The 27,943-nt window shown below is 48.3% G+C and overlaps 2 protein-coding genes across 4 annotated transcripts; one reads left to right on the plus strand and one right to left on the minus strand.

Annotated features, from left to right (window-relative positions):
* Positions 1 to 216: 216 nt before the first annotated feature.
* TXNL4B (thioredoxin like 4B) lies at positions 217 to 8,522 on the minus strand. The gene is made up of 4 exons (XM_032854050.1): positions 8,478 to 8,522; positions 5,628 to 5,791; positions 4,168 to 4,319; positions 217 to 1,804 (listed from the first exon to the last, which is right to left on the minus strand). Exons 2-4 carry the CDS (start codon positions 5,757 to 5,759, stop codon positions 1,639 to 1,641), a joined length of 450 nt encoding a protein of 149 aa, XP_032709941.1. The 5' UTR covers positions 5,760 to 5,791; positions 8,478 to 8,522; the 3' UTR covers positions 217 to 1,638.
* A 65-nt stretch (positions 8,523 to 8,587) lies between these two features.
* Positions 8,588 to 26,985, plus strand: DHX38 (DEAH-box helicase 38). Of its 3 annotated transcripts, XM_032854046.1 has the most exons (28): positions 8,588 to 8,668; positions 8,828 to 9,130; positions 11,172 to 11,511; positions 11,858 to 12,045; positions 12,753 to 12,854; positions 13,386 to 13,533; positions 13,690 to 13,808; positions 13,970 to 14,046; positions 14,479 to 14,634; positions 15,135 to 15,296; positions 15,486 to 15,593; positions 15,962 to 16,074; positions 17,555 to 17,692; positions 18,094 to 18,280; positions 18,416 to 18,601; positions 18,961 to 19,101; positions 19,285 to 19,395; positions 19,485 to 19,601; positions 19,785 to 19,892; positions 20,293 to 20,405; positions 21,114 to 21,322; positions 21,412 to 21,566; positions 21,979 to 22,134; positions 22,234 to 22,368; positions 22,562 to 22,687; positions 23,204 to 23,299; positions 24,981 to 25,102; positions 26,500 to 26,985. In XM_032854046.1, the coding sequence occupies exons 3-28, from the start codon at positions 11,189 to 11,191 to the stop codon at positions 26,582 to 26,584; spliced, it is 3,681 nt and encodes a 1,226-aa protein (XP_032709937.1). In that variant the 5' UTR covers positions 8,588 to 8,668; positions 8,828 to 9,130; positions 11,172 to 11,188; the 3' UTR covers positions 26,585 to 26,985. The 3 variants fall into 3 exon arrangements, with proteins under 3 accessions (XP_032709937.1, XP_032709936.1, XP_032709938.1); XM_032854045.1 differs by lacking the exon at positions 8,588 to 8,668 and having other exon boundaries at positions 8,765 to 9,130; XM_032854047.1 differs by lacking the exons at positions 8,588 to 8,668; positions 8,828 to 9,130 and adding an exon at positions 9,362 to 9,435.
* Positions 26,986 to 27,943: the final 958 nt, after the last annotated feature.

Raw genomic sequence — 27,943 nt, forward strand, 5'->3', positions numbered from 1 at the left:
CGGAGAGAGAGGAGGAAGCAGGCTCCCTGCCGAGCAGAGAGCCCAACGTGGGGCTCAATCCCAGGACCCTGAGATCATGACCTGAGCTGAAGGCAGAGGCTTTAACCCACCGAGCCACCCAGGCGCCCTGCAAATTGTGTTTTTGCTGGTATCTGTGCACTTACTCCACGTCAAATACTGTGTGACTTAGGCTCTGAAAAAAAGTCCAACGAACAGTGAGAGGCAATGAAGACGTTTTATTCTTTCACAGGGGTCTGGAGGGAGGTAGGTCTAGTATTTACTCACAGGCTCAAAACCTCAGTAGGGACCCAGGGTCTTATTGTTCTCCGCACATTCACTTTTCATGCTGGTCCTCATGGTCCTAGGATGGCTGCTGCAGTCCCACGGATCAGGAAAACCAGCGCAGGGAGAGGGGGAGAACACAGAGGTGGCGACGGCTCCCTCCTTTCATCAGCGAAGGACACCAAAGCCCCCAGCAGCCTTCCTTCTGTGCCCCGTCACTGGCCACCTCTTCCTGCAGACGAGGCTCGGAAGGGTAGCAGCTGGTGAAGGGGGAACGTACTTGCAGTGAAAGTGCTGGCCCGCACAGAACCCGGCTTCTGCTGGCCAGGAGGCCCGTAACTGGCTGATCCTGCCTGGCCCCTGGCCCTCCGGCTCTGCACCTCTTCTCTTGTTCTAGAAAGTCAGGATCCAGAGGCTCTATGAGGTTTTGAGAGAAGCAGTGACTTGCCCAAGTGGTTAGGGCAGGTCATGCTGGGGATGCCAGAAGAGCAAGAATTCTTCATCAAGTTATTAAAAGGGGCAAATACCATAAAGATGTTATTTCTTCTAACAACTCTGGCATCTCTTTCCAGTCTTGAGTCCTTGGAGCGAAATTCTCTGCCCCAGAGAGAGGCAGAACTCTGGCTTCTGGGAGAAACCTGCTCCTACTAACTACAGGTAGTTCATTTTTTTGCTTAGCTCAAACTGGGTGCTGGATGGTAAAGGTTCAAGGTCTCATTTCTTGGGCAATTTTGTAACATAAAAACTAGTAAAATGAGCAAACCAGGATACTATTTTAAAAGTCTAAGCTAGAAAGTTTCCAAAATAAAACAAATTTGCCCACTATCAGCAGAGAATCACTTATCCAAGAGAAACAGGGATAACGGGGACTGGAGATGGGAGAGCACGCAGTCACGCAGTAAATACCTGAGTGGAGTAATGGGCGAGGGGGAGCCTGTGTGTGTACACTTAGGGCACAAAAGAAGTATTTCTCTTCCTGTGCAAACAAATTTTCTATTTTCCTTGTGTATCCCATAAACGTAATTAAACAGTAGTAGGTAATGTTGAAAAGGATTCTGTATTATCTTAAGGAATAAAGAGAAGTACAATATAAACTTAAAAAATCACGCTGGGAAAACGCACCACGGTTGTCTTGACTGCTCGGAGGTTTGCAGCAACTAGACATTTCAGCATTGCTGCTCATCACGGGACCAGCATGGCCTTCTACTCGGGGACGGGGGATTTTCTGTCCGAGTCAGACCTCTTCTTCGCTGGGATGCTGAGCATCTTTCTGAAGGACTCCAGGAAGACAGCATAGCCGGATTCAGGTACTGCTTCAACATGTGCCTTTGTCTTCAACTTTGAGTAGTGAATGTGCTAAATGTCTTGATAGAGAAGGTCGTATTTGGGAATATTCTTGGGATCAATAGGACTTTGGACAATAAGTTTCCCCCTCATTGCTCCTCGATAAATTACTTCAATCAAATCTATGAAGTCCTGCTTGGTTTTGAAACTTCCCACAAACTTAGTGTGATCTGGAGACCTAGAGAGCGCGGGAGAAAAACAAGCTCGCTCAGAACTTCTGGCGATTACTCGTGGCAGACCTTCAGGATAAACAAAATGAATCGTTGCTCTGTTACTTTCTTCTCATCGGGGACACTTAAGACATGAAGCCTGACATTGATTTTTGTTTGCAGTTACAGGGCCCATTAGATACAGGACTAAAACCAGTGCCATCAGCCACTGGGGTGGCATGTGAGCCCTATCACGTGAAGAGCCTCCACTTTGAAATCTCTTTTAATCACTTCTTAGCTCCTTCTCCAGTAGAACTCCCTGGACGCTGGCCTGGGCATAGTTTGTGGCTGCTGCTGTCAGCTTCACTATGGAAAGTCCATTAACTGGTCATCGTCTCGGAGTTCCCCTCATGGATACTTTTGAATGGTGAGTATGAAATCTTTATTTTTTATTTATTTTTATTTTTTTTAAAGATTTTATTTATTTATTTGACAGACAGAGATCACAAGTAGGCAGAGAGGCAGAGGAAGGGAAGCAGGCTCTGTGCTGAGCAGAGAGCCTGATGCGGGGCTTGATCCCAGGACCCTGAGATCATGACCTGAGCTGAAGGCAGAGGCTTTAACCCACTGAGCCATCCAGGAGCCCCTGTTTTTTATTTTTTTTACTAGTTCAAACTTCAAATTATGTTAATTGTAGAAATTTTTTAGAAAAAAAAAATTACTAGTGAGGCCAGAGGCTGCATTTCAGTACATCCTTCCAATGTGTGTGTGTGCGCGTGTGTGCACAGATGCATTTCTTTTTCAAAATCATGGCAATTATATCATGCAAACTATCTTGTAATGTGCTTTCCCAACTAACATATAACCTATTTCTTTCAAAGTCATTAAACTTACATCCACAACATTATATGAAACTGATATCCAGTGTCCTTCTGTGGACATCTATGTTTTTTTATTTTTATAAAGATTTTTATTTATTTGACAGACAGAGATCACAAGTAGGCAGAGAGGCAGGCAGAGAGAGAGATGGGGAAGCAGGCTCCCTGGCGAGCAGAGAGCCTGATGTGGGGCTTGATCCCAGCACCCTGAGATCACAACCTGAGCTGAAGGCAGAGGCTTTAATCCACTGAGCCACCCAGGTGCCCCGACATCTACGTTCTTTCTATGTATTTTTCTTTTTTTTTGATTATTTATTTATTTATTTATTTGACAGACAGAAATCACAAGTAGGCACAGAGGCAGGCAGAGAGAGAGAGGGGGAAGCAGGCTCCCCGCTGAGCAGAGAGCCCGATGCAGGGCTCAATCCCAGGACCCTGGGATCATGACCTGAGCTGAAGGCAGAGGCTTTAACCTACTGAGCCACCCAGGCGCCCCTGTATTTTGTTTTCTAAATAATAGTGGGATGAATATCCACACAGCCAATTTTGCCCACTTTCATGATTATTTTTCCTTCAGAGAAATTCCTGGAAATACAATTGCTGGTTTTTTTATTCTTTTTTTGGGGAGAAAGTGCATGAGTTGGGGGCAGGAAAGGGTCTTAGGCAGACTCTAGGCTCCCCGCCTGACACAGGGCTCAATCCCATGATGCTGAGACCATCACCTGGGCTGAAATCAAGAGTCGGATGCTCAACTGACTTAGCCACCCTGGTACCCCCAAATTTTATAAACTTTTAAGATGGGAAATAGTGTCATAAATCACCCTTGAAAAAGACTGCACCAAAATAATACTTAACTGTACCCTAGGAGAATAAATAGCTTTAAAATACTTAAAACAAGTAATATTTAACATACGCTCAGAGAGAGAATGGCAAAACAGGAACACAGATCTAGACAAGCAAACACCTCACCCACAGCAGGAAATGGTAACAACCACAGATGGGCTGAAAATACATGCTAAGTATTAGGATGCTGACTGGATGCAGTGGAAGGTGTTAAAGATTTCATAGTGCTTATTCTTGACAAAATTGGTTGAAGAATGTTTTCGAAACCTTCTGAGTGGCAGAAGACGGGACAGTTGGGCAGAGAGAAGCATGTCTTAGTTTGCTGGAACATTTCTTTCCAAATGTAGCCAACCAATCCCAGACGTTTAAATACAACGACCTATTCTGTTTTAAATGAAATTCTGGGAAACTTTTAAAAAAGCTGTTCTGTATTTTCTATACTGAAGGATGGTCAGTGCTTCCCAAATCGTACAATTCTTTCATGCTTCAGCAAGAGGTTAAAATCTGCCAGTCACACTGGAAACACTCTTTTTTGCACCCACATTTCACATAGCAAATGAGTGGCCCAGCTGAGGAAACAGCAGCAGCTCAGGCAGGCAGGTGAGTTACGGCAACTACTTGTGTAAAAGCAACTCCCACCGCTACAGTAACTGCAAGTCAATCAGACTTACCCATAATCCACTTTCATATGTTGCCCATTGAAGAAAAATACAGTAGATGGAATATAACTGATGTCAAAATAGTGTGTGTAAACAGGAGTTTGGTCCACATCTACCAGATAAATAGCAGCCATTTTACTCAGGTCAGAAGAGGTTTTAGAAAGCTGCAAAGAGAGAGAGAGACATATACGTCATAATACGAGAGGCAATTAAGGTTTCTTCTGTGAAAACTTCTTACTCGAATATTCTGTTTGAACGAAATTCCTGAGGCGAGAATCTCTCCTGAGTTCCACATTAGACACAGTATAATCTTATCATTCAGTCTGAGTTTCCTTTGGTAGACTTGTGAGAGGGCCCTGGGTAAACTGAACTCATCCCCCCCCACTTTTTTTTTAAGAAAAAATCTGTTTTTGGTTGTAAAAAGTTTTTATAAACTTTTGGTGAATTTATAAAATCCACGTTCACTTAAACAAAAACAACTCAGAACTATGTACTGTACATTGAAATTCCCTCAAATCTCTTCCCTTCCAATCCCCCCATGAATGATAATTGTAATAAAATAGTGAAGACTTGCATGGCCGTTATTATGTGCTAAGTGTCCGAAGTGCTTTATACTTGTTAACTCACTTAATCCGTGCAACATTCCTATGAGGTTTTTATAGTCTCCATTTCTTAGATGAAGAAACTGAGGTAACCTGCCTCTAGTCCCATAGCTAGTAAGCAGTACAGCTGGGACTTGAACTCGGGCAGCCTGGCTCAGTGATATTCCGACCCCTCTACAGCTGAGGGTATAATCCTCTGGCCCCTTTCCCCCTCATGTTAACACATCATTTTTGTTAACACATTCATGTTAACACACTCATTTTTAGTCACAATACTAAATATTCTTATACGGGATTCACACTGTGGGTGGCAGCAACAGAGATGCTGGGAAGAGATCTCAGTTCTGGGGTAAGTCTCTCTCCATAATAAACACAGACAGGAATAAACCTATTCTGTCTCATAGCCCCCTCTCTGCTCATCAGAGTATGTAGATGTGTTATGAAACAAGAGATCATCAGGCACACACTGGAGGCAACATGCTAGGAAAGCTTATCTGCAGGCAGAGAGAACGAAGTTCAAACCCTAGCTCTTCAGGTGAGGCACTTAGCCCCCACCATGGGAGAGTAATTTTCCCACTGTTGTGGGGACCGAGTAAAATAATGTTCACAGATGCTTGTTAATAGTGTTTCTGGTTCTTCACTGCCTTGTTGGTGAAACTGAACTTGGATGGCTGGTGTTACAGAAGGACATCTAGGACAGACTCAGCATAGTAAGAGCTTTGCGGGCTCAGCTCAGGCCAGTGAAAGCGTGCCAACAAGTGAAAAGTTGTGTCCCTGGGCCTGGCTGCTCCCTTCCATGTACTTTATAGGTATTGAAGTGAGAATACATAGATTTTTAATAAAACCCATTTATTTAAAAAATTCACTTACTATATCATCTAGCTGCAGACAGACAGGATCCTCGTCTCTCCCAAACCTGAGGACCAACACCTTCTCTGCGGTACTTTGTATTGCTTGGTCTACTTCTTTTTTGCTAGTTAGCTTGGGCAATAGGAAGCTCATGTTGAGAAATCCTAATAGTAATCCTGTCAGTCCTGAAATACAGCTGCAATATTTAAAGACAGATTAAGTGCACATGTCCTAATTTAAAAAAAAAAAACTTTATTTTTGGAGTAGGTTATATGTATATTTTATTCCCAGAGGAAAAAATGGTTTCATACAACACAGTATCAAAAAAGTAAAAGGAAAACACTAAACGCACAAACTGGTGGCAAGTCCATCAGCTTAAAAAGAAACAATGTAGAAATGTATGCTGTGAAAAATTTCCCTCCCCCTGTGTGCCCTCTACTGGCCCCATTCCTACTAGCCTATCTTTCCCCACACACCACATAGATACTTTCATTAGGTTCTCATGTATCTTCCAGTTTTGTTATGCATTTACAGGAAAATACAAATACGCATTCCTCTGTTTTTTCCCTCTTTTACCCCAAGAATAGCCTATTCTATCTGCCAGCGTGCCAGCAGGAAAAAGATGGCATTCTCAAATTTGGTCATTTAAAGAGGTTTTCATGAAGGCAGTGTATAGGAAAACAACAGAGTACAGTGTTGTACTTCAGCTAGTAGAGCAGGGTGCTGTTCCTACCCCTAGGCCTGAAGGGGCCACGGGAGGGAGAAGTTTGTGGTGGGGACCACGGGGTGCAGAAGGTCCTTGTATAGGAGGTCAGCCTGCAGTGAAGGGATGCAGCCACTCTTCTCCCTCCCTCTGATCTCCTGCTAATGTGCCCACTGGCTGACTCAAACTGGAACCAGATGGCAGTGGAGATGCAGAAGGCAGCCCAGTCTCCTGATCCCAGTTTAGAGAAAGAGGAAGAGTGCAGCCGGAGTGGCAAATGACAGATGTCCAGCACACATACTTTACCCACTTTTCTGCCCTCTGGAGTGTTTCACCTAACATGGGAAGACCTTTCTATATCTCTACACATGTTGTTACAACAACATACTATTTCGTGCATGGACCATACATTTAGAAAAAATTTTTAAACATTTTATTTATTTAGTTGAGAGAGAGAGCGAGAGCATGAGCACAGGGATGGGGCAGAGGGAGAGGTAGAAGTAGACTCACCTGCTGAGCAGGAAGCCTGACAAGAGGCTCAATCCCAGGATTCTGGAAAGATGACCTGAGCCGAAGGCAGACGCTTAACTGAATGAGCCACCCAGGCGCCCCACTATGCATGCACCATACTTTTTAAGTCTTTTATTGATGGGAGTCTTATCATAAGTCCTGGCTTCAAGATTCTTGGTGCATGCCTTACCTCACCACATGGCAAACAAATCAATTAAGAAGGGTGTGTGGGACAACCCTACACAAAAAAGAAACAAGTCATAAAACACCGAGATAGAAGGGATCCAATCCAATTCCCTCATTTTATAGACTTGTTTACTTACAGTTTTGATTCTAGCTAAAACAAGGACTAGAATCCAAGTCACCAAATTTCTAGTGCAGTGTTCCCTCTGCTATAATCAGTACCTATTTTTATGGTTAAGAAAGGAACTTTATTTTTGAGTCCATCCATAAGAAACTCCATTGAGAACCTGACATTTTCAATCTGGTCCCAAAGTAGGTTAATGCTATGAAAAGGGAGGATTTCTTTATGTGTGTGTGCATGTGTGTGCATATGTGTGTGTGTGTGTGTGAGAGAGAGAGAGAGAGAGAAGTCATATTTTATTAACTAATATTTATTAGTTAATATTTATTAACTAATAAAATTCATATAGGAAATGAAATTATTCCCATAATAAGTCATTCTTTAAACAGGCAAGTTGATTGCCAGAAGGGACCTCATCAAATGTCAGTAGCAGAACAAATTACTTACGAAGGGGAAAGTCAAAGAACGGATGGACCTACCTATTCCACAAGAATTCAAATAGCACCCCCACTATGATACTGACAAAGAGAAGGAAGTGAGGGGAAGGCAAAGCTATTCAGCGGGGTGAGGGGACCATATAAATGTTGGAGGGAAGAGAGGAAAACTGATGCCACACCTAAGAATATGTTCATAGCAAAAAATACCAACAGAAACTTCACTAAAAGAAGTACAAATGCACAAAAATATTTGAAAAGTTAAGCTTAATAATAAACAAAAGCAAATTAGAAGATTATTTGACAAAGCCATTAAGTTGGTAAAGCGAAACAATAGTGCAAGAGCGTGAACAGACACACATTTCATGGTGCCCGCTGTAATACAGAGGAGCAAAACTTTTCTAGGAAGAAAACAATCCGAGGAACACTTCCATCTCTGAGACTTAATTCGACACGTTCACAAAAATTGATGCAGAAAAAAATATTCTCATAATCTCAGTGATGAAAAACTGGAAACACCCTAGATGGCCTAAAATAAAGGGACTGGAAAAATAAACGATAGTACAGTCCTGCAACATACTATTACACGACCACTGAATATTGTGATACAAATGAAAATGTCAGATACCGAAAAGTTCTCATGGTAAAGAAGTTATAAAACAATATACTAAGTGTGATTCCACTGCTGTACAAAACCTAATTGTAATACAAATGTATACATTTGCATAGAAAAACAACTGGAAATAAATTTCCCCAAACACCATCAGTGGTTATGCCTGCGAGTGGACAGGTGGATTTTATTTACATCGGAGAGAGCGTCTTTCTTTTTCCAAAATATTCGACATAAATATACATATATTTAACGAAACCTGTGGCTAGGCTACTCCTGGCCCATAACTGCTACGGAAAACGATACTTACTTTATTTGTACAATCACCTCCCTCTCTTCCACTTCACGACTGTCCACAACCGTCTTCAAACAAACTGGGACGCCGGCGACATCTTCTCTTCCAGCGTTAACCCACAGCAACCCAACCACTACTGCTTAGCAACTCTCCGCGTACCGCTCGAGAAAACGGAAACGGAAAAAGAGAACGCACAGGCGCAGTAGGTAAACTTGCTGTCGCTCCCAAAAGTCCAACAAGCGGAAGTGGTTATTCTAGTCCCGCCCACTTTGCCCGGCTTCGGCCGGAAGCTGTAGAGTCACTTCCGCCCTTAGTAAACATGACCGACCTCCTTCCCTCACCCTCCTTCTCCTCTCGCCTCTCAGACTAATTGTGATTGGTCGCAACGAGACTCGGCGGTGTCTCTGATCAAAGTCCCAGAGGAGGACACTCTAGCCTTGAGTGCTCGGTCGCTTTCTGTCTCACACTTGGAAGAAAGAGCAGGCGTTTTCCGGGCTGCACTCGATGGTATCTTTGGACGGATAGAAGGGATCGCGCAAGGTGTTATGGGACAATAATGGCCGCGTTCAAGATTGGTGTCTGGATCTGTAAGGCCTTCTGAGTGAGGGGTGGTGGTGCCGGCGCCCCAGAATCTGGGACAGAAGGTCCCGAGAGTCGAGCTTGGTGAGGTGAGTGTCCCTTCTTCCTTCCTGACCTGCCCTTCCCTAATCATGGCAGCTCCTGGCGGCGGATATCGGTCCTTCGCTCAGGTTCCTGCCCGGGTTTGCAAAGTCTCGTCCCTGTCACCCAACTTGCCTTTCTCTCCTTAGGGATGCTGCGCGGGTCAGCTCTGCCCCATCCTTTCTCGTTGATCTGGTCAGATCCAGCTGCATGGCGCGGCCTCATGGAGGTGCAGGGATGCTGTCCAGGGGTCACCCTGCACCCTTCCTCAGGCTTCTGCTTTAGCCCCCTCCCAGGCCGAGTCCGAGCACGAGTAGGGATCCTGTGTCTTCCTTTTCTCTGTCATAGTTGTATCTTTATTAGGTGATCTCCTGGACTAGAGGGCGAGGATTTTTGTCTGTTCGTTCTCTCTTCTATTCCTATTGCCCAGAACAGCAACTGGCTCACAGAAGGAAGTCAATGAAAAATTGTTGAATGAGTAAATCTAGTTTTTCAAAATTGTTTTTTTTTGTATCCTGTGTGGCTTCTCTGTCATTAATCATTCTCCAGAATCCAGCCCCTTAACTCCTTATTTGTTCTCAGCAGCTAATTAAGTTTTGTCAGACGCCTTGTCCTGGGCTGTTGGTATGTACCTTTGCTGTCTCTAGAAATGTTTGGTTTCCCGTTCTCCATTACTCTGTTTAAATTCATTCATCCATTTATTCAGCAAACGTTTATTTTGCTAGGCACTGGGACAGCAACAGCAAGACAGACGAGGTTCCCTTTTTTCCCATTATAGGGGTATATTTTCTAGTTCAGACTACTGCTGACAAAACATGTATGTGTTTACCTTCCTATTTAGATATCCTCTCATGCACACAGATGTCACCAATATGCAGCTCTCCCTTTTCTCTTGTGCCTGATGGCATTTTTCAAAATGCAACTCTTCTGTGTATGTTCATGTTATGTGTTCAGTCTGTTTGGCTTTATTTCTCTATAGAGCCGTGTGTGTTAATTATTGCTGGGCAAAACATTCTGGATTCTGGTGGTACCCTACACCTTGACAGTTACTTTGCTTCACTGACTTGTTGAAAAGGGAGTTACCCAAGCACGCAGGAATCAGTGTATGTTTATAAATGGATGGTGTGTAATGGGAGGTAAAGATGAATTTGTTACAAGTTGAGTGCCAGAAAATCTTACAATCACCTTAATACTTTTCATGAACACCGTTTCATAACCTAGTGTTTCTCATCAATATTTTTGGAGAAGGTGGATTGTTATTAAACAGATTTCAACTGCTGTGAGGTAATTCTTTTCTACACAACACAACTGGTGCCAAAAAAGCCATTAGTTTATGGATCACATGGATGGCAGCTTGACACACCAATGTGCCTACTCTACTGTATCTGTAGTTTAAAGGGAGGGAGAGGTAGAACAACTCAGGTAGAAAATTTTGAGCCCCAGCTGGTATATAGGAGCACAGTAAGTAAAATAATATAACACATTTATGTAATGCTGTATATTTACAGAGAGCTTTTACATACACTCTAGTATTTAATTCTCACAGTAACTCCATGGATTAGATAAAGCAAAAAGTATTTCTGTTTTACTGATATAGAAATTATGGCTAACCAAATATTAAGTTATCTGCTTACAATCATATAAGTAGAAAATGTCAAAATCTTGCATTCTAGCTGAGGATTTTGACTTAAAATCTAGTGGTGTTTCCCCTATAATCCCTTTCTAGATGCTATTATGTTCCAGCAAGTGTCCCTTAGTAAGTTCTGTTCTTGCCTGGATGATATCCCTTGGATCCTGGTGTTTGGTGGGTGTGCAAGTGTGTGTGTGTGTGTGTGTGTTTCTGATGTGTGCTGGGGTAGGAGTCAGAGGATCTTTTGAGATTGTCAGTGACTTAATGGAAAGGTCTTGGCAAGAGGTAGCTAAACAAAGCCTGGTCTTGATGGGGAGGTTAATCCCCTGAATATACTTCTAACTTTGGTTGTCCTGGGTTATAGCAGAGTTGAGCCTTCTCTTACATCCAGTACAAAATGGGTTGTCTTTCTTCCACAGACATCCCAGAGCCTGTCATGGAGGATACCAGTGAGGATGCCTCGATTCATCGATTGGAAGGAACTGATATGGACTCTCAGGTTGGCGGTCTTATTTGTAAGACCAAAAGTGCAGCCAGTGAGCAGCATGTTTTCAAGGCTCCCGCCCCCCGCCCTTCATTGCTGGGACTGGACTTGTTAGCTTCCCTGAAACGAAGGGAGCGAGAGGAGAAGGATGATGGGGAGGACAAGAAGAAGTCCAGAATCTCTTCCTACAAGGACTGGGAGGAGAGCAAGGATGACCAGAGGGATGCTGAGGAGGAGGGCAGTGACCAAGCTGGCCGACACAGCCGGAAAGACAGGTAAAAGCTGTAGGTTGGGTTGACCCAAAGGGAATGAGAATGGAGGCTAGGAAATAGCATCTCATTTTTATGTCTGTTTTCTAATTGGATGTGTAGATCTTCATGATTTTATTATGATTCTGTAATATGGAAGGTAGATAGGAATTGGTGTTTTCTTCAGATTTGTGGGGAACATTCAAAGGCGACTAAAGAAGAGAGGATGGAGGTTAGAAGTGCTTTGGGTGGTTGCCATAAGTAAGCCTGCAGGGAGATAAAGTGGAAAAGGACAAGTCAGCCAGCCAGAGGTCTGGGGGCAAGGTTTTTCTCCCATGGAAGGGCCTTTTACCGGTTGCCCTCCCTGTTTCAGACATTATCGGTCTGCTCGGGTAGAGACTCCCTCCCATCCTGGTGGTGTGAGTGAAGAGTTTTGGGAACGCAGTCGGCAGAGAGAGCGGGAGCGGCGGGAGCATGGTGTCTATGCCTCGTCCAAAGAAGAAAAGGATCGGAAGAAAGAGAAATCACGGGATCGAGACTGTGACCGCAAGAGAGACAGAGGTAACCGGTCGGCATCATTCATATAGTTCTGAGCGGAGCCATCGATAGTCCAGTCGTGACTGGGACAGGTGATATTCTGGGCAGAGCAGCCCGGTTAAACATTGGAATTAACACGTCAGCCTCTTTCCTGTTGCAGGAGTTTTTCTAATGCCCAATAATTAGGGAGCCCTGTTGGTTTTGATTGTGTCAGGGTTAGGAATAGCAGGCAGCCTAAGAACTATTACTTGCAACAAAGCTGCTTTGCTTGAGTGTGTGCTCCTCGTTTTATTACAGTTGGTGATACAGGTGATAACAGGTAATATGTACAAGAAGTGAGAATTTACAACAGTGACAGAGAAAGGACAGTGCTATGGAGCAAAGCTAGACATAAAATCCAATGCTGGCTTTGCTTAGTGTTGTTTTAAGTTTTATAGCTTATACACTTGTAATTATTAAACAGCTATTCACTGTAGACTTGTAACTATTGTTTTTTGAATTCTTGCAGGAAAATAACTGTTACTGTGAGTTTGAAACTTTCTAGCCAGTAACTATTTTTTCCCCTTGAGAGAATGGGGATATGTGAGTTTCAGGAGCCCATGGATCGCATTAGAACAGTGCAGGTTGCACCTGTGAGTGAGTGGGAAGGCCTGTCCTTTCTCCAGGGTGAAGACGGGTGGAAATTAGGATGGGACGCATATATCCTAAGCTCTGTGTGTGGCTCTTGGCAGATGAGCGGGATAGAAGCAGACACAGCAGCAGATCTGAGCGAGATGGAGGGTCAGAGCGCAGCAGAAGAAATGAACCGGAGAGCCCGAGACACCGACCAAAAGGTAGACTGAGACATCGCTTGTGACTTGTGAGGGGTCGAGTGTATAAAAGGCGGGGCGAGTGACTCCTGTCCTCAGTTGATTTGCTGTGGGCAGAGTCAGAATTGCTGATTTCACTATGAACCTCTAGGAATACTTGGTTCTGAGTCAGGGGACGCCCTGGACCTGGCGAGACGGATCTGGTCCTTTAAGCTGATAGGCCAGTTGGCTGAATGGCAGGAAAGAATAGGGAGCTGGAGAAGAGGATTTATTAAAAATAATTATTTATATCCATGAGGAGTATGTTTGCTGAGAGAAATTGGCTGTTCTTTCAAATAAACATACTTTAAAAAAGAGAAAAATGTTATAAACCCATGAAAACTGGACCATTAAAATCCAGGTATATTTAAAAACTGTCCAAACCATCTTACCTGTTACAAATAGATATAAAGTTTATGCATAGCAGAAGAAAGAAATTTGGGGAATTGACTTTTGGCTGACAGCTCTAGAACCTAAGTTAGATGTTTCCTGTGGTTGTGTTCTTTGTGGCCTCAGATGCAGCTACTCCTTCAAGGTCTGCCTGGGAGGAAGAGGACAGTGGCTATGGCTTCTCAAGACGCTCACAGTGGGAATCCCCGTCTCCAACACCTTCTTACCGGGATTCTGAGCGGAGCCATCGACAGTCCAGTCGTGATCGGGATAGGTGATGTTCTGGGCAGAGCAGCCCAGTTTCTCTGGGTGGGTGGCAAAGGGTGGACGTGAGGAGGGCAAAGGGGCCTGGGCTGGGAAAGCAGATGGCCACTGGGGAACACGCTCAGCCTAGTGACTGCTCAGTGCTGCTGCTTCTACTGCTGCCCAGGTCCGTGCGGAGCAGGTATTCAGACGACACACCTCTGCCAACCCCATCCTACAAATACAACGAGTGGGCCGATGACAGAAGACACCTGGGCTCCACGCCCCGTCTGTCCAGGGGCCGAGGTAAGGCGGGGAGGGAGGAGGAGGCAGGAAAGCAGGATGATTTGTCCCAGTGTGGTTGAGCATAGCTGGACTCGGGAGTAGTGTTGCTCTGCAGGGCTGTAGGCATCCGCTGGGGATAAACTGGGGTCACTGGGACTGACCTGCTACGTGTTCTTCTTCAGGAAGACGTGAGGATGGTGAAGAGGGAATTTCATTCGACACAGAAGAGGAACGGCAGCAGTGGGAAGATGACCAGAGGGTAAAAACTTGACATCTTTGAGGGACTGAACCAGGGCTAGTGGCCCTGCGTAGGGAGTGGGTCGTGAGTGAAGTCCAGTGGAACTGGACTTTGGTGAGGGAGCTTAACACGGGGCAGGCTTGGGAGCTGAGCCCTAGTCAGTCCTGAGGCCCTGGAATCGGTTCACGGAGGCACAGGCTCCTGCACCAGCTCCTTCACCAGACGCGGGGCGGACCCGAGTTTTTAGTTGAGTGCTGGTGCCACCGTGTGGTAAATGTAGGAAGTGCCGTCACGAGTCCGCGCCTCTAGATGGCTCATCTCCTAGTAGGGTGGCTCTTGCCTGGCCCTGTCATCCCACCAGTGACTTTTTCCCAGACATCTCTTCTCTGGCCTTGTCATTCACGTACACTCCATCTGCCCCTTGTTCTCATTGCCTTGTCCCCTGTGTTGCAGCAAGCGGACCGGGATTGGTACATGATGGATGAGGGGTACGACGAGTTCCACAACCCCCTGGCCTGCTCCTCTGAGGATTACGTGAGAAGGAGGGAGCAGCACCTGCAGAAGCAGAAGCAGAAGCGCATTTCGGCTCAGCGGAGGCAGATCAATGAGGTGGGCAGCCTGCAGTAGTCGGAGCCGACTCAGCTGGAGCCGGGGCCACGCCGTGGTGGCACCGCTCGCCTCCCAGTCACTGATGTACCCGGTGTCGCTGTACCTCTGGAGGCGGAAGAGGGGTGGGCTTCAGATAACTTCCAGCTGCTAACTTCCTTCTTCTGCAGTCCTTCCTCGAGGGCTGCCGTGGATGGAACTGATAGGGTGGGTTCTGGTTCAGTGTTCTTGGTGTCTCCGACTGGGGCTGGGACGCTCGCCACGTGTCTGTCTGTATAGAGGTTCTGACCTAGATATAAAGGGCTGCTGCTTAGAAAAAATACTGCTGATGATTTGGGATCAGCAACTCTGCTTTCTGAGGAGCTGCAGGGTACAGAAGCCCGGGACATCTCTCTGGCATCCCCTGGCCCTTCTGTCAGGACTTGATGAGTGGACTTGCCAGTGACCTTTCAGGATGCCTTTTGGTTGCAGTCTGAGCGTGGCCTCCTGTTGTGTTGTCACAGGATAACGAGCGCTGGGAGACCAACCGCATGCTCACCAGCGGGGTGGTCCATCGGCTGGAGGTGGACGAGGACTTCGAGGAGGACAGTGCGGCCAAAGTGCATTTGATGGTGCACAACCTGGTTCCTCCCTTTCTCGATGGGCGCATCGTCTTCACCAAGCAGGTGAGGCTCCCGGGGGCGGAGAGAAGCCAGCTCAGGTAGAACTGAAGTGAAAAAAGAAGAGAGGAGAAAAAAGGCCCCTTGCCTAATGGGGTAGCAGTCTGTTCCATTTCCTGGGGCTGCTATGCAGTGGACCTTCCTGTTGAGTTAACCATTAGTGGGGAATTTCTCTTTTTCCTCAACCTTTTGCAGCCAGAGCCGGTGATTCCAGTCAAGGATGCCACTTCTGACTTGGCCATTATTGCTCGAAAAGGCAGTCAGACAGTGCGGAAGCACAGGGAACAGAAGGAACGGAAAAAGGTTGGTTTCTTGTCATTGGGGGTTGGGCTGTCTCTTGTGGGTGTGGGTTTTTTTGTTTTCTTTGGTCTTATTTCTTTTTAGAAAAATCGTATTAGATCTGCCAGGTAGGGTTCTTGTTGGAAGTTCGATGACCCTCCCAGAGCAAGAGCAAGCCGTTGGAGGAGGGCGCTGTGTTCTTCCGCCACGCCTTAGTGAAGACAACCACAGGGCCTGATGCTCGGGGAGCTTGAGGCTGAAATGGGGAAGCGGGCTCAGTACCACTGCTGCCTTGTGGGGATTCACCACTTGCTGGGTGCGGCGTCTTGTCAAGTGGGATTAATTTTCCCTCAACCGAAATCGTGTTACATGATGTTTGGTATTTTTTTCAGGCTCAACACAAACACTGGGAGCTGGCTGGAACCAAGCTAGGAGACATCATGGGTGTCAAAAAAGAGGAAGAGCCAGATAAAGCTCTGACAGAAGACGGTAAAGTGGACTATAGGTAGGAGTCCTGGTCAGCAACAGGCTGTATCCAACGAAGACACTTGCTGGGGAATGGATAGAATTTGTGTTTTCTGAATAGGAAAATCATGTCACTTCGGGTCTTGCGGTCCATTCTGGTCCCCTCCTCCTGGTCTTTCTCTTCTACCATCTGCGGGTTTTCCTAGATAGTCTTCCTCTTGCCTCCACTGCTGCTGCTGTGGCGCCACCCCTGCCTGCCGCCTTGAATACCTCACACATACTCAGGCCCAGAGGTCTCGTGCCAGTCCCAGGGGGTAGGTGCTGTCCTTCCCGTGTCCTGTGTGCAGCAGATGAGGTCCGGGGAGGTTAACTGGTTTGAGGTCACCCGGCTGATAAATGGTGGTTTGATGATGATCCCTGGACAGCGGGACTTGGAGCCCAGTATCTTAGCTACTCTGCTTCACTGTGTTTCAGATGTTCAGTATGGAAGGGTGGGGTCTGCCCCCTTAGGTTTCAGTTTAACGGAAAGAGGAATTTTAATAGTGGTTTGAACGTTGAAAGGATTGTCTTGTCAGAGAGAGACATCCCTGTTCATAGAGGTTTTTAAACAGATGGTAAAGAGCTGCTTGGGTAGGTGACTGGACTCAAATGTCCCTGGTGAGTCTTGTTCTCTGAACATTCTAAGGTCTTGCCGAAGTGGCATCCGAGTGAATAGTCCTCTGTACCCCTGTGAGAAATGACCCAAGTGAGAAGTCGGTACGACCGATCAGCCCTTGTTAGCCTGTAGTTCATGTAGTCCCATAGGCGTTGACTGTTAGCTGACCAGGAGTGATGGTGGAAATGCCCATGGGGTGGGCCTGCCAGGGGTCCAGTCTCTCGGGGGAGGGCGAGTGGCAGAGGCACGGACTTCGGCAACACTGAACCGCTCTCTCTTTGCCGTGCAGTCTGGGCAGACTCACAATGTACTTTTGAGTCTAGGCCTGTGTGCGTGTGTGAGATACTTGCGTGCTTTCAATGAAAGCTGTTGGTCAGGACTCAGTGGGTGTGTTTGTTCTCACAATTCTTTGAAAATGAAGCTGCTCAGACTGTGCTGTCCTGCCCAGAGGAGAGAGAAGAGGTCTGAGCCGGGACCAGACACTGTGGCCTCGTGTCCTCCTTTCAGCCCTTTGCGCATCGTGCCAAAACCGCCCCTGGTGTTCTGTACGAGATCCCGAGCTGGAGGGCAAGCTCTTTAGGGCTGAGATTTGGCCCGTTTGCTAATTTGAGCTCCTGCGTGTCCTACTGAGCCCTGTACCTGAGGGTGTCATGTATGTTGTGGCTTCTCAGACAGCAGTGCCAGTCCCTGAGGCAGAGGACAGGAGCAGCGTTTCAGGTTGCCTGGCTGCGCGGGTGTCTCAGAGCCTTCTTGTGTCTTGTTGAGGTAGTTCTCGTTCTGGGGTGCCCGAACAAGGGCAGGAGCCCGGTCAGGAAGAACAGCGTGGGAAATCGTGCAGGGTGATGGGGCTCCTTTGTGTTTTCAGGACAGAGCAGAAGTTTGCAGATCACATGAAGAAAAAGAGCGAAGCCAGCAGCGAGTTTGCCAAGAAGAAGTCCATTCTGGAGCAGCGACAGTATCTGCCCATCTTCGCTGTGCAGCAGGAACTTCTGACTATCATCAGGTGATTCCTTCCCGGGCCTGGGACGGCCACTGTTGAGTCGGGTTCCCCTTTGTCCCTTGAATTTACTCAGTAGCTCTTCTGCTTTGGGGCGTTGCATCTGATGGAGAACACGAAGAATTTTTTCTTACCTGATACAGGTGCTCTTGGCTTCTTTGGCCAAAGCAGGCAAGACAGCATTGCTTTGTTACAGTTCACTTGTTTAACACCCCCCCCCCCCCAGTCTTCTAGACTTTCTAGGAGGCGTCTCGGTTCTGGGCCGTTATCCCAGGGAAATCCACCTTTCCAAGCGGGCATGCTCCTTGGATAGTGATGTGGGCATAGGAGGTGGCGCCATCTTCTCAGAGGCTCCCCCGTGGCCTTCCACTAAGCATGCCTTGCCCTTCATCTTCTCTCCCTTGTAGAGATAACAGCATCGTGATCGTGGTTGGAGAGACAGGGAGCGGTAAGACCACTCAGCTGACGCAGTACTTGCATGAAGATGGTTACACGGACTACGGGATGATCGGGTGCACCCAGCCTCGCCGTGTGGCTGCCATGTCTGTGGCCAAGAGAGTCAGTGAAGAAATGGGGGGAAGCCTTGGTGAGGAGGTGAGTGGGCGTGAGGGCTGAGCCGTGTGGCTTCCATCTGGTTGAGCTGATCTGCTAAGGCCTGGACCCAGCACAGGGTGTGCCAGCCGTGACCTGGGGCCCAGGGCTTCTGAGCCCTTTCTCTCTGGCGTTCAGGTGGGTTACGCGATCCGCTTCGAAGACTGCACGTCAGAAAACACCTTGATCAAATACATGACGGACGGGATCCTGCTCCGGGAGTCGCTCCGGGAAGCGGACCTGGATCACTACAGTGCCATCATCATGGACGAGGCCCACGAGCGCTCCCTCAACACTGACGTGCTCTTTGGGCTGCTCCGGGAGGTGAGGGCTTTGGGGTACATGCCATCTGTGCCCTTGGGGCTTTGAGCAGTGCGCTGTTGGTAGTGACTCAGGTGGGCCTGGGCTCTCGCCTGGGAGGCTGAGGGGTCTCTGACAGGCCAGAGTGTCCCCTGAGGCCTCCAGGTTGCCGGGCTCAGACCTGGTGTTGTAGTTGACTCTGTTCTTGCTCAGCTGAGTACTCCTGGTTCTCTTGGCTCTGGCTTCCTGGCTTCAGGCTTCAGGATTCTTAAGAGTCTAATGTGCCAGTCCGTTAGCTTCGGCCTCTGTTTCATTTGGGGGTAGTGTTGGGTGCCGAGGGTTTCGAATCTCTGGGGAAGCCTCACACTGACCTTTTCTCTTAGGTGGTGGCTCGGCGCTCAGACCTGAAGCTCATCGTCACGTCAGCCACTATGGATGCAGAGAAATTTGCTGCCTTTTTTGGGAATGTTCCCATCTTCCACATCCCTGGCCGTACTTTCCCTGTTGACATTCTCTTCAGCAAGGTACTGAGGTTTCCTTTTTGAACCAGTCCTGATCTCTGATGAGAACCCAGCCCTGTCTGTAGCCCTGAACATACCCCACTCTCTAGCCCCACACCAGTGACTGGCCACCGGTTCCCAGAGGGGTGCCAGCCTGCATTTCTCTTGATAACTGCCCTCTGACTGTGTCCCTGGCTGGTGTTGCAGACCCCGCAGGAGGACTATGTGGAGGCCGCAGTGAAGCAGTCCTTACAGGTGCACCTGTCAGGGGCCCCTGGGGACATCCTTATCTTCATGCCTGGCCAAGAGGACATTGAGGTGTGTGCCTTGGTCATGACTGTGATGAATGGGTAGTGCCCTGCCTGTGAGGGGCTCTGGTGTTTCATGGCTCCTCCTTCTGCTCTCAGGTGACCTCAGACCAGATTGTGGAACATCTGGAGGAACTGGAAAATGCACCTGCCTTGGCTGTGCTGCCCATCTACTCCCAGTTACCGTCCGACCTCCAGGCTAAAATCTTCCAGAAGGTGCAATAGCAAGAAAGTCTGTCCTGGGTCCCCACTTTTGGGTCTCCCTGGATTCTCCCCAGGAAGGCCAAGAGAGAGAGAGGGTGTTACTTTTCTGGCAGGGGTGGGGGTGTTCTTTCCCCTATAGTCTTTCCTACCTGCAGGCCTACAGCCTGTCCCCCTGTACATCCTGCCCGCCTCTAGGCTCCAGATGGAGTTCGGAAGTGTATCGTTGCCACCAACATTGCTGAGACGTCTTTGACTGTCGATGGCATCATGTTTGTTATTGACTCTGGTTATTGCAAATTAAAGGTAAGGAAAGACACGGGCCCTGGGGCCCTGGAACGTTACAGTAACTCAGTTGGGGGAGGGCAGGCCCTGGGTCCTTGGCCCATAGAGGCAAGATGGACTCAGAAGTGCTGGTACTATTTCACAGGCTAACATTTGAGTGCTGATTTTGCCATGCACTTGACCGATTGAATCCTAGTGATAACACCACGAAGTAGATGATTTAGTAACTCAGTAGATATTACAGAGCTGATATTTGTCGGGGAGATTTCTTAAGTTTCCTGGCTTCAAAAGATGGCCGCTGGCATTGCTAAAACACCATGGTCTGTGATATGTAGCAGCCTGGGCTGTCTTTGTCTCAGAGCTGCCTCTCCTTTGCCCTTGCTCTCTCTTTTATCAGCCCTTTACTGTCTCCCCTCCCAAGGTCTTCAACCCCAGGATTGGCATGGATGCTCTACAGATCTACCCCATCAGCCAGGCCAATGCCAACCAGAGGTCGGGGCGCGCTGGCCGGACGGGCCCAGGTCAGTGTTTCAGGTAGGAGCCCTGTGCTAGCCTGCTTTCTGGGGCAGTACCGGGATTGCGGTGTGTGGAGCTGGGGCAGTGGGTGCTGGACTGTGATCCCGCACAGGGATGCTGGCCCCAGGATCCCTGAGGCTGGGCACTGGTGGCAGGACTGCCACCCGTTGGTCTTCTCATCATCCCCTGCCGAGCGGAAGCAGCAGCCTTTCCAGGCACCTGTGAGGTGTGAGCGGCTTTGGGTTTCAGGTAGCCTGAATGGCAGTAGAGCCCAGGGCACTTCCCTTCAAGGGTAGATATGAACAGATTTATGGGTTTCTGCAGGAGTTTTCTTTTTCATTGCTTCTAATTTTTAGAAATACTCACTACAGAAATCCAGAAAGTACAGAAAACTGTAAAGAAAACAAAAGCAAGCCATGATTCTAGTCCCAGGCTCATTGGTTCCAGACATAAAACACATGTGTAGGCTCATTGGTTCCAGAAATAAAACACGTGTAGGAGACTCCAGCAGAAGGGTGAGCTGGCGGGACTGAATTTTGAATGGGTGGAAATTCGGGATGAAAGGGGAAGTTAGTCTCCATCCCCGTGGCTTTCAGCTCTTCCAGCCTTTCCGGGGTGTGGGCACTGGGGAGAGTTGAGCAGCATGGCTCACCCCCCTGGGGGAGATGCCCGCGCAGGCGTTGGGCCTGTTGGAGACTCAGCAGGGCCTGTTCTCCTCCCCGGCAGGCTCTACACCCAGAGCGCCTACAAGAACGAGCTCCTGACCACCACGGTGCCTGAGATCCAGAGGACCAACCTGGCCAACGTGGTGCTGCTGCTCAAGTCCCTCGGCGTGCAGGACCTGCTGCAGTTCCACTTCATGGACCCGCCGCCTGAGGACAACATGCTCAACTCCATGTATCAGCTCTGGATCCTCGGGGCCCTGGACAACACCGGTGCGTGGGCCCCGGCGGCTGGGAGAGAGATGGGGTTCTATCTTGACCTCACTGCGTCCCCTTGATGTCTGGATTTGCCCCTTTCCCAGGTGGTCTGACCTCGACGGGTCGGCTGATGGTGGAGTTCCCCCTGGACCCGGCGCTGTCCAAGATGCTGATTGTGTCCTGTGACATGGGCTGCAGCTCGGAGATCCTGCTCATCGTGTCTATGCTCTCCGTGCCGGCCATCTTCTACAGGCCCAAGGTGGGGACGTGGTGTCCCGTGCTTCTACCCCAGCGGCCGCAGTGCAAGTCATGGGGCTTGAGGAAGGACTAGAGGGAACTGGTTTCTTCTTGTATTATTAACATGAGATGGAGGGACAGGAGTCAGAACTTTCAAAGAATAATCTTGCTGTTTTCTGGTAAGCAGTTTGGGGTGAGGGAAAGCCTGGGCTACACGAGGGGTTTTCAGAGAGTGATTTGGGAATTGGCAAGAGCGTTTTTTATCTTCCAGTGTAGTTGTGTCTCAGCCCTCGTGTTTTAGACTAAATATTTTGTTATAAGCTACGTTACATGTTGTCAGGGTCACATATCGACGTGTGTGCAGGCAGATGCAGGGTCTTCTCCGAGGGCCTGGACTGCCTGTGCTCAGAGTAACAGTCCTTTTTCCTTTCTAGGGCCGAGAGGAAGAGAGCGATCAGATCCGGGAGAAGTTTGCTGTCCCCGAGAGTGATCATTTGACCTACCTGAATGTCTACCTGCAGTGGAAGAATAATAATTACTCCACCATCTGGTGTAACGATCATTTTATCCATGCCAAGGCCATGCGGAAGGTAGGGGCAGTAGCCTAGCTGAGCAGGATGTTGGGGTGAGGGGTGGTAGGGAGCAAGAGGGGAGGGCTCGCTCCTTCTCTGCTCCGTGTCCTGCTCTAGGTCCGGGAGGTACGGGCTCAGCTCAAAGACATCATGGTGCAGCAGCGGATGAGCCTGGCCTCGTGTGGCACTGACTGGGACATCGTCAGGAAGTGTATCTGTGCAGCCTACTTCCACCAGGCGGCTAAGCTCAAGGTGAGCCAGGGGAAGTCTGGTTGTGGCCCCTTTCTGGCCTGGTAATTGTTCCAGAGCAAAGTTTTTTCTCATTGTCCAGTCCTACAGATCTGGGCTTTACCCACCAAGGCCCTGTGTCAAGACAAGGGATGCAGTGGTTGCCCACATGAGGTGTGATTTCTTGCTGTGGTTACCTGTTCTATCTCTTCCCTAGGGAATTGGGGAGTATGTGAATATCCGGACAGGGATGCCCTGCCACCTGCACCCCACCAGCTCTCTCTTTGGAATGGGCTATACCCCAGACTATATAGTGTATCACGAGCTGGTCATGACCACCAAGGTGAGTCTTTTCTGACACAGCTTGCGTGACGTAGGCTTACCTGGCTGGGCCAGGCCTCTGTAACCCTTCCTTGCCTTCCAGTATGTGCTTTGAGCTTGGGAGACTTGAGGCCACGTGAGTTGCTTTGAGGAGAGTTGAGAGACTGGTTTTCAGTTGGGTTTGGGGGAGACTTATGTAGAATTAATCTTTAGATGACAGTGGCCTCAGCTGCGCCAGTAGATTGTTTTCTGCTTCCTGCCTGGTTAAGCAACCCCTCTTGGTGTCATGAGAAGGGCTTTCTGAGGGTCTAGGCCTTTTCTCTTGGATACAGAGGGCATGTTTTCAAGCATGGAGACATTTCCATGGGAGAAAGGATTAAAATTCTGGTGTCTAGGGCTTATGTCTGCCTTTTTCAGCCTCAGAGGGCTGGGGGTAGTCCCTTCCCACATAGGCCCTAATTGTGGAACTGTTGTGGAAAGCACAGCCCAAAGTATTGGCCCTTCTGTGGTGACCACTCTGTGATCCTTCCGCTTGCAGGAGTACATGCAGTGTGTGACTGCCGTGGATGGAGAGTGGCTGGCGGAGCTGGGCCCCATGTTCTACAGTGTGAAACAGGCGGGAAAGTCTCGGCAGGTAAGGGCCCTGCAGGTTCCATGGAGGTTTTGTTTGTCTCCATGGGTGGGACCCATTTTTTGCTTAGGCTGGTATTGAAGACATGTCATCATCTGACTCCTGCCTTCCTTACGTCTTTCTCAAACACTATAATAATAAAAATCAAACAATATAATAAGCTGGGATCAAGCCAGATTGGTCTGTTAGATTTGCCCCATCTGCTCCAGTTGCTTGCTTGGCTGAGCTTTTTATTCTTTTTTTTTTTTTTTTTCTTTTTTTGATTTTATTTACTTATTCTGAGGGAGTAGGGACAGGGAGAGAATCTTAGGCAGACTCTGCCTTGAGCTCGGAGCCCAATGCTGGACTCGATTCCATGACACGGAGACCATGACCTGAGCTGAAATTGAGAGTTCGATGCTTAACCAACTGGGCTACCCAGGCCTTTAAAAAAAAACAAAGAACTTATTATTAGAAAGTCCAGATATTCATAAAAGCATGAAAAACAATATAGGAAGCCATCATAAATTCATCACCTGCTTGCCATAATGATCAACATTGGTCAGTCTTGTTGGGCTTATTCCTACCCTCCTCCGCACACTCATTTTTTTTCCTGGAAAAATTTTAAAGTGCCTTTCAGACACATTATTTCACCAACATAAACTTGAGTAAGCATCTTGTTTAAAACTTGTTTTTAAAATGTCACTTTGTTTTTAAAATGTAACTTTTGTGCCATTACCGTTTAACAGAATTAATTCTTAATGTTATCTAAGTTTCCAGTTTCTATTCATATTTCTCCTTTCATTCCAAAGATAACTTTTTATGATTGATCTGCTTGGATTAGGATCTGAACATGACAATTAATTGTTACATGTGTTAAGTCTTATTCTAGAGCATGCTCTGCCCCCATTCTTTATAATGGCATTGATTTATTGGAGAAACCAGGTCACTTCTAGAATCTTCCATGTTCTGTATTTGGTTAGTTGCTTTCTCATGATGGTGTTTAACTTGTGCCTCTATTCCATGTTAATTTTATAAACTAGAAATTAATCTCAAGGCATGATAGAATTCAGGTTTAGCTGTTTTGGGCAAAGATGCGTAAATGCATGTGGTGTTGTGAACGTCCTTCTAGATCTTGTCCGGAAGCACATCAGGTCTGGTTGTCCCACTTTTGAGGATGCTAAGCTTGATCAGTGGTTCTCTCTGATCCCGCCAGCAGAAGTTCTCTAGCTGCTGCTCCGTCTCCCCGTGTTCTTACTGTCCATGGACAGCGACTGCCTAGAGCTGGGATTCAGGGCTATGGAAGGTGGCAGGGCTCCTGCTTCTACTCTTGTCAGTACTGTCTGCGTTGGGCTGGCGCACTTCTTCCTTGTGCGTATTTTTCCCAGTCAGGGGGTCATATCTCCCTAGTTTCCTGTACCTCTCGGCATCACTGTGCACTTGGTAAGAGAGTGAAAGTACTTACTGAATTGAGTGGAGTGCTGAGGCATGACAGGGTTCGGACTGAATTGTGCAGTGTCTGGCCTGACTCAGTGAGGAGAATAGGCTTCAGCCTCAAAAGACAAGGCAGCCTTAGTGTTGGGGCACAGAGCCATATGGCCCCAGCTCTGGAAGCTGACCCAGAGGACACAGCACCTGGCTTGTGGCAGAGTGTGGATGAGGCCTCTTCACCTGCCGGTCCCCGGTCCATCTCTCACTTTTCTAGGAGAACCGCCGACGGGCCAAAGAGGAGGCCTCTGCCATGGAGGAGGAGATGGCCTTGGCTGAGGAGCAGCTGCGAGCCCGGCGGCAAGAGCAGGAGAAGCGCAGCCCCCTGGGCAGTGTCCGGTGAGCTTCAGCCTCGGAACCCTGGCTGGGATGGAGCCCGTCTGTGGGAGGCTCTGGGGACCAGCCCGAGAGACCGAGCAGGTCCCGACGCAGGGTTGCGATCTAAGACAAGTTGAGTGTAGGGCTGAATGGTGACAGAAGTTGACCGGTCCCGCATGGAGGCATGGGAGGAGTTCCAGACACACTGTCTCCGGTGGTGATATGTCTGCAACTCCTGGTCCCTGTCATGTTGTTCTATGGCCTGTGGTTGGCTGGAGAAGTTCCAGCTTCACTGACAAGCGAGGACTTGGAAATCACGGTGGGGACGGGAGGGGAGCCTGGGAGCCTTGGAGCCTTGGTTTCTGTGTCTCTGCTGGCCCAGAGTTGGCTCAGACTTCACAGGTGAAGGGCATAGTTCTCTGCAAGACTGCCTTCACTTCAGACCCCAGCTGCAAGTTGGGGGGTTGCCAAAGGTCACTCTTACTTCTGACCAATTTGCTACAAATTTGGGGGTCCCCGAGGACTCTCCCACGTTCGATAATTTTCTAAAATAACTCAGAGAATTCAGGAAGGTACTGTGTTTATGATTACAGTTTTATTATAGCCAAAGGATACAAATCATGAACCAGCCCAATGGAGGGACGCAGAGAATGAGGTCTGTGACAGTCCCGCATGTGAAGCTTCCATTGTCCTCAGGGCCCCACAACCCTCCTGGCGTGCTGGGGTGTGATAGTAAGCACAGAAGCACTGCTGGCCAGGGAAGCTGCCATGTCCAGAGCTTCAGTGTCCAGCATTTTATTGGGGTCATTCATGGGCGTGAATGGTTGAGTAAACATCCATGTGGTTGACTCACTCCCCAGCCGCCTCCTTTTCACAGAGGCTGGGCTGATACCACAAGGTCACATTACAGCCCTGAAACATCCTGAATCATCTCGTTAGGAGAAATTATTAGATGTGGTCTGAGGGCCCACTGGGAGTAACAGTAACATTCAATCCCACGGGTTTAGAGATGACCTCCCAAGACCCAGGGACAAATGCATGGGTGGTTCATTGGTAGAATTGGTAGAATTCTCGCTTGCCAGCACCTGGGGACAAAGGCCAGTTAGATTCTTTATTAGACAGATGGAGTGGCAGCCTGGTGAGGTGACTGGAAGGCTGCTTCCACAGCTCACCTAGGAGGTATTAAAGGAATTATTTAAAGAGCTACCTCCCAACAGTCCTTGGTGGATATCAGAATGAGGTGATATTTTATTCTGTTCCCCGGGGGTGGAAATGTGCTGGAGGAGAAGACTTTTCAGTCCCAAAGCCTGCTTACTCACCACTTAGTAACAGGAAGGCCTTGGGCTCCCCATCCTCCTGGGCATCCTGGTTGGAGTGAGCAGCAGTGTGATTCCTCATCCCTCCTTCTGTGTCTCCAGGTCTACAAAGATCTACACTCCAGGTCGGAAGGAGCAAGGCGAACCCATGACCCCTCGCCGCACACCAGCCCGCTTTGGGCTCTGAGCTGAGGCTTTGTCTGCAGAGGATGCAGCCATGTATGGAGTCCTGAGCCCCATGGCTAGAGCACCTGGGGCCCGTCACCAAACCCCTTCATCTGCGCACTTTCCTCTGTGTATGTCATGGCCCCTGGGGGAGGCTGCGGCAGGGGCCAGCTCTGCAACGGGGAGGAGTAGTTCCTCAGTGCAGGCCTGGGTGCAGAGCAGCAGAGAGAGGCCAGGGCCGTGAGAGGGGGCCAGACCCATCGTATCCAAATAAACCATTCCCGGGATGCTTGGTGTATAAATGACGTGGCTGTGACTATGGCTTTTTAAATTCTGTGTAAAGCAGCAAAATAGAGCTAGAGGGAATTGTAATTTGGTTATAATTCAGGATTTGGAAATAAATTTATTGTTTGTAAAATGTTATTGCATTTCAGACTGTTCCTTTTTCCCTCACTGCCCTAAATCACGTAATAGGTAAGAAGATGGGCAGGACTCCGACTTGACTTTCCTTGGGTGGATCCTTCTAAAACCTCGGCTCGCCTTATTTCTATTCTCTGGGTAGTGCCTCTTTGAGGCGGTTGGCAGATGGGACGTGGCTACAGGGAAGCACAATGGCCTGGGGCCCTGGACAGGTTGAACTCTGGGGGTGCCTTGCTCTTCCCGAGGCTGGTGGGCAAGGCAAGGCTGGCCAGGGGCCAGGCGGGAAGTTGATGAGCAGCCGTGTGCCCAGTGCCCTTCCCCAGGGGTGGGTTCGTGGCTCTACTGCTCGGGATGGCAGAAGTTCTGCTCTGCATGTGGAAGGGTGATGTGTTGGCAAAAATAGTATAAGACATTGCCTATTGATTTTCACATAAAAGATGATCATTGCTGGATCATCTAGTCCTTTTTCTTATGAAGCAGCCTTGATCTGCTGAGGTGGCTTTTTGGGTTTTTGGCCTTTTGTATCACCCACGGCCCTTATTTTCTGATCACCTGGGATGGGGCTTCTGCCAGGCTTGCTGCTTACAGGGTTCTGTGCTGGGGCTGAAGAGCTGCTAACTGATGGGCTTGGCCTGGGGCTCAGCAGCACCTTGAACGCAGGCCAGCTGCACTCAGCTCCAGCCTCTTGGGTCGTGCTGCTCACTATTACTTCTATTCCTTTTCTCACATTGTCCCTGGGATGTAGATTTAAAATTTAAGTCAGTTTTATGGATGAGTTTGGAAGCCTGGCTTCACCAGCCAGCACCAGCTACCACCTCTACTTCCATTCTTTTTACCTCTAACTGCTTTTATTGGGAATTCAGGTAGAAACTGACTTTTCATGGCTCTGGACTGAAGAGAGGGCTTCTGGCTGCTCCTCTGGGAAGGCTTCTAATCTTGGCATCGGGAGGGCTAGCAGAAC

Source organism: Lontra canadensis, unplaced genomic scaffold, assembly GCF_010015895.1.
Source record: "Lontra canadensis isolate GAN:19392208 unplaced genomic scaffold, GSC_riverotter_1.0 scaffold8, whole genome shotgun sequence".
Lineage (NCBI taxonomy): Eukaryota > Metazoa > Chordata > Mammalia > Carnivora > Mustelidae > Lontra > Lontra canadensis.